The 13,189-nt window shown below is 45.3% G+C and overlaps 1 protein-coding gene across 7 annotated transcripts in view; it reads left to right on the top strand.

Annotated features, from left to right (window-relative positions):
* The window catches only part of PPFIBP2 (PPFIA binding protein 2), a 164,003-nt gene that overhangs the window by 27,982 nt on the left and 122,832 nt on the right, over positions 1-13,189 (top strand). For 6 of the 7 annotated variants that reach the window (XM_058663441.1, XM_058663447.1, XM_058663445.1 and 3 more), the window contains exon 2: positions 8,926-9,012. The exons of the other annotated variant lie outside the window; for it this stretch is intronic. In XM_058663441.1, the coding sequence (XP_058519424.1) occupies positions 8,949-9,012 (64 nt within the window). In that variant the 5' untranslated portion in view covers positions 8,926-8,948. The remainder of the gene's footprint in view (positions 1-8,925; positions 9,013-13,189) is intronic. 7 annotated transcript variants of the gene reach the window in all.

Raw genomic sequence — 13,189 nt, 5'->3', positions numbered from 1 at the left:
AACCAGGAGCCAGGAACTTCCTCGAGGTCTCCCATGCGGGTTCAGGGTCCCAAGGCTTTGGACCATCCTCGTCTGCTTTCCCAGGCCACAGGCAGGGAGCTGGATGGGAAGTGGGGCTGCTGGGATTAGAACCAGTGCCCATATGGGATTCTGGCGTGTTCAAGGTGAGGACTTGAGCTGCTAGGCCATGGCGCCACTCCCCCCACCCCTTTTTTAAAGCACTGTCTAGTGACATGTGTTTTCTAGAACTCGTTGGAGTTGGGATTCAGCTCTCTTTTCAGTCCAACCTTCATTACCCAAAGCACTTTTCTAACCACTACATTCTGCCCATGCAATTTTGGTGAGATCAGTATGTGTTATTTCATTGTAAGAATCATGATTCTTCCTACTTGGTGGTTCCATGGAGTTTTTCTGTCATTTGCTTGCTGTTCTGTTTTCTTATCATTGAGCCAAGCAATTCTAAACTAATTACTTAAGTTTCTTAAGATGTTTAGATGCATCAGATATTTCTTCCATTTTGTATTAGGGAAGAAATCTCTCCCAGATCTTTTGAACTGGCTGCCCTTGTGGGCTTACTACATGGCTGTCACCCAGGCATCTTATAACATTCCCCATTTACTTGTGGGTTTTTGTTTTTCAGTGTAGATTCCTGTATTGTTATTTTGGTGGATAGCTAAATTAAGTGTTTGAATCCATGTTTACCTCAGGTCTGTCTTGTTTATTTTTGCCCACAATAAGATTGGTTTTATGCATGACACAGTTATGGCTCAGAGAGGCTAAGTAAAGTGCAGATCGATGACCATTCTGTAGCAGAGTCCAGTATTTGATTCCCATTTGTCTGGTGATAAGCCTATGTTCTTTCTCTTTGTTCTTTTTTTTTTTTTTTCTTTCTCTCTTTGTTCTTAAAAAGAATTGGTATAGAGGTGAAGAGGCTGCTTGGGATGCCTGCATCCTTATTGGAATATCTGGATTTGAGTCCCAGCTCTGCCCCCAATTTCAGCTTCTTGCTGATGTGTTTGCTGGGAAGAAGCAGATGATGGTTCAGATCTTTAGGTCCCTCCCACCCATGTGAGGAACCCAGATTGGGTTCCTGTCTTCTACTTGCAGTTTGCTTCATTTCAAGTTATTGTGGGCATTTGTCTCTCCATTTCACATATAAGCCAAATAAATGTCTGTCTTTGGCCGTAACATCTTGAATGAAAAGGAGGAAGTTGATCGTGGTTGATGTAGAATGTGATTGAGAATTTAGAAACTCATTAATTTCCTTTCCTCTGTCTTCGCATCCTTTTTCCTCTTCTTCCACCACTTCTTCCTTCTTTTGATACTGCAAAATAGTTTCTTGCTCTTACTGTCCCAAAGAAATAGTCTTTTGTGTTCATTTTAAAAGTTAACTCCCATGATTAGGGATAGCAAAATTTGTTTCTTAGAATAACCTTTTAAGATAGCTATGATTGATCCTGGCGCAGTAGCCTAGTAGCAAAAGTCCTTGCCTTGCATGCACTGGGATCCTATATGGGTGCTGGTTCATATCCCAGTAGCCCTGCTTCCCATCCAGCTCCCTGCTTGTGGCCTGGGAAAGAAGTTGAGGATGGCCTAAAGCCTTAGGACCCTCACACCCATGTGGGAGACTCGGAAGAGGCTCCAGGCTCCTGGCTTTGGATCTGTGCAACTCTAGCCATTGTGGTCACTAGGGGTGTGACACAATGGATGGAAGATCTTCTCTATCTCTCCTTTACTCTTTATATCTGGCTTACCAATAAAAATAAAAAGTAAATCTTAAAAAAAAAAAGAGTAGCTATGGTTGATGGGAGGCTTATGCATAAAGGAGACTTCAGTTTCTTGTGATGTGGTGACATTTCATTATTACCTATTGCCTGCTTGGGGAACGGAGAGGCATGTGATGAATTGTGTTCTGTGGTGGAGGTGAGGTTCTGGGCTGTGGGTACCTTTCCCCATCCTTGTACATGGGAATGCTGACTGCTGTCTGGGTGCTGTGCTGAGGAGTCAGGGCCCAGCAGCTGTTTTCAAAGTACAGGAGCTAGAACAACCAAGGCAGTCAGAACTCCTAGGTCAGGTTCCCATTCATTCATTCCTTCATCTGGGACTGTGTGTCTACAACAGTAATCACAACCCTAACAATTTTTATTGAGAGAAACATGGCTTAGAATATGGGGCTGTCATTGTGGCTCAGTGGTTAAACTACTTCACGTATGAGCAGGTTTGAGTCCTGGCTGCTCCGCTTCTGATGCAGCTCCTTGGTAATGTGCCTGAGTAAGCAGCAGAAGATCATCCAAGTTCTTGGGCTCCTACCGCCAGTGTGGGGCAATCCCAGATGGACTTTCAGGCTCTTGGCTTCACCTTGGTCCAGCCCCAGGGGCCATTTGGGACTGAACTAGTGGATGGAAGATCTCTCATTGTCCTCTCTCTGTAGCTCTGCTTTTAAAAATAGATAAAATAAACCTTTAAAAAGCAAAGAAAAGAAAGCCTTTAAATTCAGTGGGTGGGCTAAGTGAGGTATACTTGCCATAGGCGTATATTGTTTGGTGATGGCATATATTGTTTGGTGATTCCTGCCTAGTCCTAGTTGTCTTTGGCTGAATGTGAAAGCAGGTAATACAGTATCTGAGTCACTGGTTGCATAGGAGCATGCCAGATGATGGATGGCCAATTGTGATTCACCTGCTACATGAAGATTCCTTATGCTAACCACTTCAAGATGCTGAGTTGGCCTGTGTGTGGTGTAGCTCAGATGCTGTGACATCCATCACCACACACTGCCATTCTAATATGTGTCTGTTCCTTCATTTTTGGCTGTTTTTACAGCTGTACAGTTCATTCTTTTGTGTTGTTTTGCTTTTTATGATTTTAATTTTTATTGCAAAGGCAAAGCAGAGTTACAGAGAGAATGAAAGACAGAGAAAAAGATCTTCCATCTGCTGATTCACTCCCCAAATGGTCACATTTGCCAGAACTGAACTGATCCAAACCCAGGAGCCAGGAGCTTCTTTCAGGTCTCCTATGTGAGTGCAGTGTCCCAAGGCTTTGGGCCACAAGCAGAGCACTGGATGGGAAGTGGAGCAGCCAGGACACAAACTGGCGTACATGTGGAATCCTAGTGCTTGCAAGGTGAAGATTTAACCATTGAGCCATCATCTCAGGCCCTGTTTTTGTTTGTTTAAAGTCTATTTTATTTTTATTTGAAAGGCAGAGTTACAGAGAGAGAAAAGACAGAGGCATCTTCCATTCACCTATGACACTCCAAATGGCCTCAATGGCCTGAGCTGGGCTAGTCTGAAACCAGGAGCTGGGAATTTCCTTTGAGTCTCCCCCATGTGTGCCAAGGCCCAAAGACTTGGGCCTCTTCTGCTGCCTTCTCAGACCATTAGCAGGGAGCTGGGTCAGAAGAGGGGCTGCTGGGACACAAACCGGTGCCCGTATGGGATGCTGGCACCACAGACACAGTCAGAGGCTGAGCCTACTATACCGTGGCACTGACCCCCATTCCTTTGTTTGAATACTGCACCAGGTCCCCATATGTCTGGTATAGCTGCCCTCTCGTTGGTAGGGAAAATGACCTAAGTTCTACTTCCTTGTACTATTCAGAGATCATCCTCTCGAATTGTTCCCTTGAATTTTGACCTGGTTTCTGGTTCACTTTGTTGCGCTCCAAGTTGTTGTCTTCAGGATGCTCTCTGGCTTCTTCACCTTACTTCTGTCCAGAAGGGCTCCAGTCATTTTGCCTCTAGAGGTTCATTACTAAGCCCCACTTTTCTGATAAATTCATGCTCCCAGGGAAAATGCTACATCCCTCTGGGGAAGAACAGACGTGGAAGATATCAAACATGGGGTGTGTGTGTGTGTGTGTGTGTGTGTGTTTCAGATAACATTTGCTAGTAAGATTTTATCTATCTACCTATTGTGTTGTTCCTAAAACTCATGGGCAGTGTTAGAATATTTTTCTTAAAAAAAATTTGTGGTAAACTCTTCATCCATAGCTGTGTCTCTGCTGATCAAGTGACCACTGGAGAGTGGGAACTGGTTACCAGAGAAACTAATTGAGACCATATGGCTCCCTGCCACCCTCCAACCCTCTACTGTCATACCTCTAGGAAGAGGAGAGGGGCTAGAGATGGGGCTTAGTCACCAGTGCTTTATCAATCATGGCTGTATCATAGAAGCTCTATTTTAAAACCCAAAACAGGGTGACTTGGAGGCCCTCAGGGCTTGTAAGGGATGTCTCTGCTGTAAAGGCACACAAACTATGTATCCCCATCCCCCTGATTTCTTGCCCTGTGTTTTTCTCCCATTTGGCTGTTCTTGAGTTGTATCCTTAATAATACGTTGGTAAACATGAGTGTTTCCCTGGGTTCTATGAGTTCTTCTGGCAAATATCATACCAGAGTGAGTGGGTGTGGGAATGTTCAGTTTAGAACCCTCATAGTCATGAGGGTGGCCTGGACTTGCCATTGCCTTTTGAAGCATGCCTTTTGAGGGCTCTGGGAGACTGAGCCCTCAGCCTATGGGATCTAACACTCCAGGTAGATAGTGTTGGAAATTAATGGAATTGAGTTGTAACACATTCCACTGAAGTCCTCAAAGAAGCAGAGAATTGTTTCCTGGGGTAGGGAGTGGGGCTTGCCATGTACATTTGCTGGTGAGGAGAAGCAGTCTTACTTGTTTTATTTTTAAGGAGGAAGGTTGATTAAGTTCACAGATAGGGGCAGGAGGCCTAACATAGCCAGCCATTCACATCTGACATTTCTGATACCTCACAGCCACCCTGCAGCTGAGCTGGCAGGGAACTTGTTCTTACCTAGGTATCCTGCTGTCACCTCAGACCCAGCAGATCTATAATTGGGCTCCTTAGCTCTGCCCAAAGAAGCTCCCAGGATTGAGCTTCCAATCTTGTTGACTTAGCTCCTGGGTTGTGACTCGGGCACACCTTTGACTCATGTTTTATTTTACATCATAGCAGCTCCCACAGGTCCACCCAGCTTGCAGTTTGCCAAGTATAAGCTCATCACCGGGCAGAGGGCCCATGGTCGCTTATAGTTCTTCTGTTATAGAGGGTGCAGCCTGAGCTCTCCGGGCTTAGCACCCTGTAACTAACAGCCCACCCACCTTTCACTCTGGGACTCAGGCCCAGATGCAGGGCCAGGTACACAGCTCATCAATGGCCCCAGTCTGCTGACATGAGTAAGAACTTCCTTTTAAAAATCTCTGTGAGATTTCCAACTGAGGCATGCTATTTTGCTCTGCATCAGCAGCCAGAACCCTGGAGTAGTGGGTGTAATTCCCAGGCTCCTCTCATTAATTGCGCTTGTCCCGTTTGTGTGAGTCCCACAGAAGGTTTTGACTCACGTTGAGCTGCTGGCTATCTCAGTATAATCTCATCAACTACAATGACCTTTGCCAACTGTATCCTGCCTTTACATGCTCGCCTGCTTTCACTTCCCACCCCTTCTGGGTTGAATAGCATTTTCCTTCTCAGTTTCTGAGGAAGCTCCTGGGAAACTGCATTCCTGCCCCTACTGGCACACCTCACATGTGTCGTATTTCTTCATAATTCTGCCTTCTCCCCTAAAACCACGTCGGAGACTAGGTCTGATTAACCAGGCTCCCCACTCCCTACCCCTGCAGCCAAACGTCAGTACATCAGAGTTTCAGGGGATGTTGGCTACATGGATCCATCCATAAATTTACGGGGCTTTACTCATGAACTTATTTGTGCCAGGCCCTCCGTTAGGAACTGGGAAAACAGGAGTGAACAAAGCAGGCAGAGTCCCCCTTTCCATAGAGAAGATGGTCAGTTACCAAGGAGACAAATTTATTGATCAGATACTTTGAAATCGCTGTGCTTTGAAGGGGCTGCTTTAGATGGCTGAGTGTGCCTGGAAGGCCTATCTGAAAAGGTGCTTTGGATCTGAGACCTGAAGGGTGAGAATAAGCCAGAGTGAGCTCAGGGCACAAGGGTTGTCTGGCATAGAACTGCAAAAGAGGAATTGATTTTGGAGTTTTGGGGAGCAGACAGGATCTGTGCTGCCGAGGAAGGGAGCCCCAGGGAAAGCATGTGAGGCTGGCCAGCTAGAGCCTGCAGCACCTTTTTTTTTTTTTTTTTGAAGATTTATTTATTTTATTACAAAGTCAGATATACAGAGAGGAGGAGAGAGAGAGGAAGATCTTCCTTCCGATGATTCACTCCCCAAGTGAGCCGCAACGGGCCGGTGCGCGCCGATCCGAAGCTGGGAACCTGGAACCTCTTCCGGGTCTCCCACATGTGTGCAGGGTCCCAATGCATTGGGCCGTCCTCGACTGCTTTCCCAGGCCACAAGCAGGGAGCTGGATGGGAAGTGGAGCTGCCGGGATTAGAACCGGCGCCCATATGGGATCCCGGGGCATTCAAGGCGAGGACTTTAGCCGCTAGGTCACGCCGCCGGGCCCACAGCACCTCTTTTGTCAGTCGGAGTTTAAGGATCCAAGAACAGTGACTAATTTTGGGGAAAGATAGTATATTTTTCAGCACTCCTTATGGATGAACCGGTGAAAATTTGCTAGCCTTTTGCCTTACTTCCACTACCTTCCTTTTTCCTGCTGCCTCTTTTATCATGACCCAAGTTTGCTTCCGTTCAGACTCTAAGATTTCCATACTCTGTGTTGTGGAGCAGTCTGGGCTGCTCTTCTTACCCTGGAGCTGTTCTGGTCCTTGTGGCAGCCTTCTGGCTCTTGCTAAGGGACCTGTGATAGCCATGAGGCCCCAGCACCCCCACCCAACTCATGGCGTTCTCTAAGCTGTGCAGTGGTACTCAGCCCCTGAGGCAGAATGCTCATTTCTGAACCTGTCTTGGCCTTTCCAGCTGTGACCCTCTGCACTCTCCATCTCCACACGCAGAGTTACTTTCCTCCTGTGCCATACTCACCTCCAAATGAGCAAGCACCTTGAGCTTCACTGGGTTTCTGTTCCTGGAGACTATCTCATTTTAGCTTAAAGTCTCATCTGGTAAACTGTCCATGCAGAAATGTGTCCTCAGGTAATCTCTCTTAAAAAGAGAAGGGGCAAAAAGTCTGTTACATCTTCATTTATCTCACAAGAATGGAGTTAATCCTCCCTATGAAAGATCTACCCCTCAGTAATGACCCCAGTCCTCTTATTCCCATTTTACATATGAGGAAACTGAGGCTCATAGGTGACATAGTAAACTGGTTTGAACTCAGGCTGTCTGACTGAAGATCCTGGAGGAATAACTGGTGCTGCCTGTGACAGTCTAGTATGGTTCTTGTGGTCCTGAGATCCTTTATCTATCCATCCCCAAACCACTCCCATGTCATTCCCACTTTCCTCCCTTCACTCTTCACAGGGAAAATAAGCAGGAACCCTAGGACCATTTGTTTCTTGGCCTGAATCATGCTTTGGTGTGGAAGCGATGCCTGTGTCATCTGTAGCACTTGTGCCCAGTAGGCACAAACACAGGTTTGACTGAGAGCAAGCAAAGAAGTCCTGCTCTCAGTTTACAGACGTGAGCTGAATCTCTCCTTAGGGTTACAGATGCCCCTCTTGCTACCCAGGTGGAGGCTGCAGGAAGACAGTTTAACTTCCTATGAGTTCAGACCTTCCTGAGCAGCTGAGTTGTTAGAAATGGAGATAGTTGCTGCTGGGGAAGTGTGGCCAGTTCCAATTTTGATAGGGCTTTTAGGTGAGACTCAGCATTTGGAGAGTGGAAGGGCTGTGTGTCTTGGGAGATGCTCTTTGACCCTGAGAGAATGGGACTCTGTGAACCTGGAATGGATCTAAGATGATTAAATACTTGGATGGGTGCTGGTCCTGTGATTAAGATCGTGCTTGGGACAGTCCTATCTCATCTCAGAGTGCTTGACCTTGTATTTCTGCTCTGCTTCTGATTTTTGTTTCCTGCTAATGTGTACTCTGGGATACAACAGGCAGTGATTCAAGTACTGGTATCCCTTGGGAAACTCTGGGTTCTGAGCTCGTGACTTTAACTTGGCCCAGAGATGACTGTTGAGGGGCATTTAGAGGAGTGAACCAGCAGATGAGAGTTGTTTGTGCATCTCTGTTTCAAATAAATAATATATATATTTAAATGAGGTGGTAAGATACAGTGCCTGTAGGACAGTGTCTTCTCACATCACTGACGCACTTGGAGGAGTGAAAGTTATAGTTCAGACCTCACGGCCTGTACCTCAGCTACCAAGGAAAGCAGGCAGCTTGCAGCAGATGCAGTGATCGGACAGCAGAGCCTTGCCCAGTGGTTGGTTTGGGCCCTCGAGCCTGGGCCTGTGCCTCCTGGGGGAGTGTAGAAATCACTGGCTGCTGTTGCAGGGAGCTCTGCTGGCTTTTCATTACAAAAGTGAATTAGATCATGTGCTGAAGATTCAAGAAGAAAAAAAAACCCCAAGCCATAAGGGTGACACCACAGATACATAGGAAACTACACTTTTGCCTCTAGTAGGATTATTTTTAAAATTTTTTTAAAAAGATGTATTTATTTTTATTAAAAAGTCAGATATACAGAGAGGAGCAGAGACAGAGAAAGATCTTCCATCCTTTGATTCATTCTCCAGTGGCCACAATGGCCGGAGTTGAACCAATCTGAAATCAGGAGCCAGGAGCCTCTTCTGGGTCTCCCATGCGAGTGCCAGTTCCAAAGGTTTTGGGCTGTCCCAAACTCCTTTCCCAGGCTACCAGAAGGAAGCTGGATGGGAAGTGGGGCCAGTGGGACAAGAACTGGCACCCATATGGATCCTGGTGCTTGTAAGGCAAGGACTTTGGCCGCTGGCCTACTGCGCCAGTCCCTTTAGTAGGATTCCTTATGAAAGTACATTCATTGTATGATGATGGAGAGGGTTTTCTGCCTTGTGTGTATAATGAACTCGCTGTAATTTTCCTTTGTTCTGTATTTGAATTTCCAGTAAGAAGAGGAGACAAAGGAATCATGGCTTCTGATGCTAGTCATGCGCTGGAAGCTGCCCTGGAGCAGATGGACGGGATCATTGCAGGTGTGCCAAGGGAAGCTCAACGGCTAATGTTTCATACCACATGCCAGAAACTTTCTCTCATCCTATTTTCATGTTCTGGAATAGAAAGAAGCTCCTGGTTAAATTTATTTTTAAATAGTTTTGTTGTACATGCTCGTGTTCTCTGTCCCTCTCTCTCTCCTCCCTCCCCGGCCCTCTCTCTCTGTCTCTCTCTCTCTCTCTATGTATGTCTTTAAGGACTTGTAGAGCTGTGCTGTTTGGTGTGATGGTTTGGATGTTTCTCTGCTGAGACACATGCATGCTTGTCACTGTCACAGTTTAGATCCTGGCTGCGAGACAGTTTGTGTGCAGTGATATTGATTCTGTTGTAAATGTTTCACAGCACATCTTGGCTAATTACAGCCGAGCTGAAACTCAAAATCTAGCAGACTTTGCCAACTAAGGCAGGTGTTAGCTCCCTTCTCCAGCTAATTTCCAGTGTGTTTTAGAAGTGGGAGGTAATTTTGTATTGAATCATGTAATGATTACAATGTTTGCTATGCTATGCATTTTGTTGTGGTTGCTGTTGTATTTTAAAAGCTTCCAACTCCACTGTTTGCTTTTTTAGTGTTTGCCTTCACCAGTAGGGAACTTTGGTAGAAAAGATCCAGCAACACTGTGGTTAATTGGAAAGAATCGTCAGTGGGTTGCTCAGACTGATTAATCTCCCCAACGCTGGCAGCTGAAGCCTACATTGATGATAACAAACTTGTTGTTGAAAATTCTTCCAAGGCATCGGTTCATGTCCCAACCACTTCACTTCTGATCCAGCTCCCTGCTTATGACCTGGGAAGGCAGCAAAGGATGGCTCAAGTCCTTGGGCTCTTATACCCACTTAAGAAATCCTGAAAGATGTTCCTGACTCCTGGCTTTGGATCTGCTTTGCTCTGGCCATTGCAGCCATTTGGGGAGTGAACCAGTGGATTAGAAGATCTCTCTGTCTCTCTCTGTCTCTCCTCTCTGTAGATCTGTCTTTCAAATAAAAAATTAAAAAAAAAATTTAAAGAAAATCCTTCCAAAAGGCTCCAGATCTGTACTTAACTAGCACAGTTTAGCAGCCTTATTTGCAAAGGATGTGCTGCTTTGAGACTTTGCTCTTTGCTGTGTAAGGCTTGGCTGGAGGAACCAGGGGAGGAAGATATGAGGTTAGTGTGGTTAGACTCTAGTAATACCCTAGCTCTCACTGTAGTGGTACATCTGACTCATAGTACATTCTGGGTATTTGATCTCTCTGCAGTGGTATATCTGACTCACAGAAGGTTCTGGGTATTTGAACCTGGGCATCGGCTGGAGAGGTTGTCTCTGTCCTATAGCTTCTTCATGCTCTTTCTTCCACTGTAATATGTTCTAGCTGTCATCTGTCAGGGTTTCAAGTTTTCAGTATACAAAAGAACCCTTGAGAGGCCAGACTGTTGTCCTGCTTTCCAGAGGTTCCACAGATTGGGATATCCTGTTCTAGATGACAGTCTGTGGTGAGTTATTGAGAAGAAAGTCAGGAGGGTGTTTCCTGGTGCTCATTTGAGAGGCTAAGATGGATGCTCCGAGGGACTCATGTCCATTGAGGTGAAAGCCATATATAGGTAGGCTAAGGTTAGCACTTCTGAGCCCCCAGCTAGGGTAGGAGAGGAGACTGAGTGAGACTCTAGTAGAGCTTTTGGATGCTGGCGAGGGCTTAATGAGAAGTAATCTTTCCTCATATTGCATTTTCTCCTTTGTCAAAGATCATACAGCTATGTTTATGTGTGTCTATTTCTGGGCTCTGTTTTCTGTTCCACTGATCTCTTCTGTAATTCTTCTGCTAATACCACACTATTATTGTTGCTTTATAGTAAGTTTTGAAATCGGACCATGTTGGGCCTCACACAGTGGCCTAGTAGCTAAAGTCCTCACCTTGAACGCACCAGGATCCCATATAGGTGCTGGTTTTAATCCCAGCAGCCCCACTTCCCAACCAGCTCCCTCTTTGGGAAAGCAGTCAAGTACGGCCCAAAGCCTTGGCTTCCTGTACTATGTGGGAGACCTGGAGGAGGTTCCTGGCTCCTGGCTTTGGATTGACTCAGTTCTATCTGTTGCGATTACTTGAGGAATGATTTAGTGGACAGAAGATCTTTCTGTCTCTGCTCCTCTCTCTATATCTGACTTTGCAATAATAATAATAAATAAAATCTTTTAAAAAAACCATATCATGTTATCCAGCTCCCTGTTAATATGCACCTTGGAAGTGGTAGGTAATGGCTTAAGTACTTGGGTCCCTACCATCTAAATGAGAGAGCTAGACAAAGTACCTGGCTCATGGCTCTGACCTGGTCCAGCCTAGAAGTCATGGACATTTGCGGAATAAACAAGTGATTGGGAGCTTTTTCTGTGTTTCTCTCTTTTCCTTCCAAATAAATAAAACACTTTTAAAAATAAAAAAAAAAGTTAAACAAAAATTTAAGAAAAACAAAGAAAATGACCAAATGATGTTAGTCTTCCAACTTTCGTTTCTTCTTGTGTGGGTTAGCTTGGGTCTTTTACCTCTCCGTATAATCTTCAGAATCAGTTTGTTGATATCTAAAAAATAACTCACTGGATTTTGAACTGAGATTACATTCAATCTATAGACCATGTTGAGAAAAACTGACATCTTGACAATTTTGAATCATTAATGGGTGAGTGAGACATTTCTGGAAGAAGTTACCCTTGTTAGGGTCAGTGCCTCTTTTTGCCTCTTAGTTCTCCACATAGAAATCCCTAAAATGGTAGAGCGTCTACCACAATCCTCTGTGTCTCTGAAAGCAGGTTATATAACTGCATCCTTGAGGCCTTGCCTGGGCGCAGGATTAGCAGTTCAGGATCTAAGATCGTTATGATGTTGAAGGGACCTTAGCTATAAGTTGGTTGAATTCGAGGATCCCTAATCTACTGATCTCCCAACACAAAGTGCTTCTTACTTCTTTCTTGCCTCATTTTAAAAAGATTTATTTGTTTATTTGAAAGGCAGAATGGCAGAAATATCTTCCATCTGCTGGTTTACTCCACAAATGGCTGCAACAACCAAGCTTGAGCCAGGCTTAAGCCAGGAGTCAGGAACTCTATCCCGGTTTCCCAAGTGTATGACAGAGATCCAAGTACCTGGTCCATCCTTCACAGCCTTCCCAAATGCATTAATAGGGAGTTGGGTGAGTGGGGATTTACATAGGCACTCTGATCTGGGATTCCAGTGTTAGAGGTGACAGCTTAACCCACTACATCATACCACCAGCTACCTTCCATGTTTTTAGTCCTCCATCCTGGAAGCTTCCATCTGGAAGGGCTCCCTGGACTTCTCTTTCTAAAATAAACATGAAAGTTTCATAGAAAGTCTAGGGCTTGGCTCTGTAGCCTAGCATCTAAAATCCTCAGCTTGCATGTACCAGGATCCCATATGGGCATTGGTTCTAATCCCAGCAGCCCCGCTTCCCATCCAGCTCCCTGTTTGTACCCTGGGAAAGCAGTTGAGAATGGCCCAAAGCCTTGGGACCCTGCACCCATGTGGGAGACTCGGAAGAAGCTCCAGGCTCCTGGCTTTGGATCGGCTCAGCACCAGCCTTTGCAGACTCTTAGGGAGTGAATCAGTGGATAGAAGATCTCTCTCTTTCTCTACTCCTCTCTGTATATCTAACTTTCTAATAAAAATAAAAGAAAGAAAGAAATTCTAAGACATTTGAGAGCCTGGTACAGTAGCCTAGTGACTAAAGTCCTTGCTTGCACTCATTCCATATGGCACCAGTTCATTTCCTAGTGACCCTACATCCCATCCAGATCCCTGCCTGTGGCCTGGGAAAGTGGTAGAGGATGGCCCATAACTTTGGGACCCTGTACTTGGGTGGGAGACCTGGAGGAGGCTCCTGGCTTTTGATCAGCTCAGCTTCAAATCATCAGACAGAAGATTTTCCTCTTTCTCTCTCCTCCTCTATGTATATCTGGCTTTCCATTACAACCTCAAACAGCCTGTATCACATGCAATAAGATATTGAGATGTAACCAGGGAACCAACAATCAATGAAAGTCAGACTACTTATGATCTATATCAAATAACTGAAAAGCCTAATATGCTTTTAAAACCCTATGTTACTCCATAATGGGTCAGGAGAGCAGAGAAATCTTCCACCTTCTTAGAGTGTGTGAGGAAGATGTT

Source organism: Ochotona princeps, chromosome 4 (assembly GCF_030435755.1).
Source record: "Ochotona princeps isolate mOchPri1 chromosome 4, mOchPri1.hap1, whole genome shotgun sequence".
Classification (NCBI taxonomy): domain Eukaryota; kingdom Metazoa; phylum Chordata; class Mammalia; order Lagomorpha; family Ochotonidae; genus Ochotona; species Ochotona princeps.
Note: the sequence above shows the minus strand (reverse complement) of the source record. Positions and strands in the feature narration are given on the sequence as shown.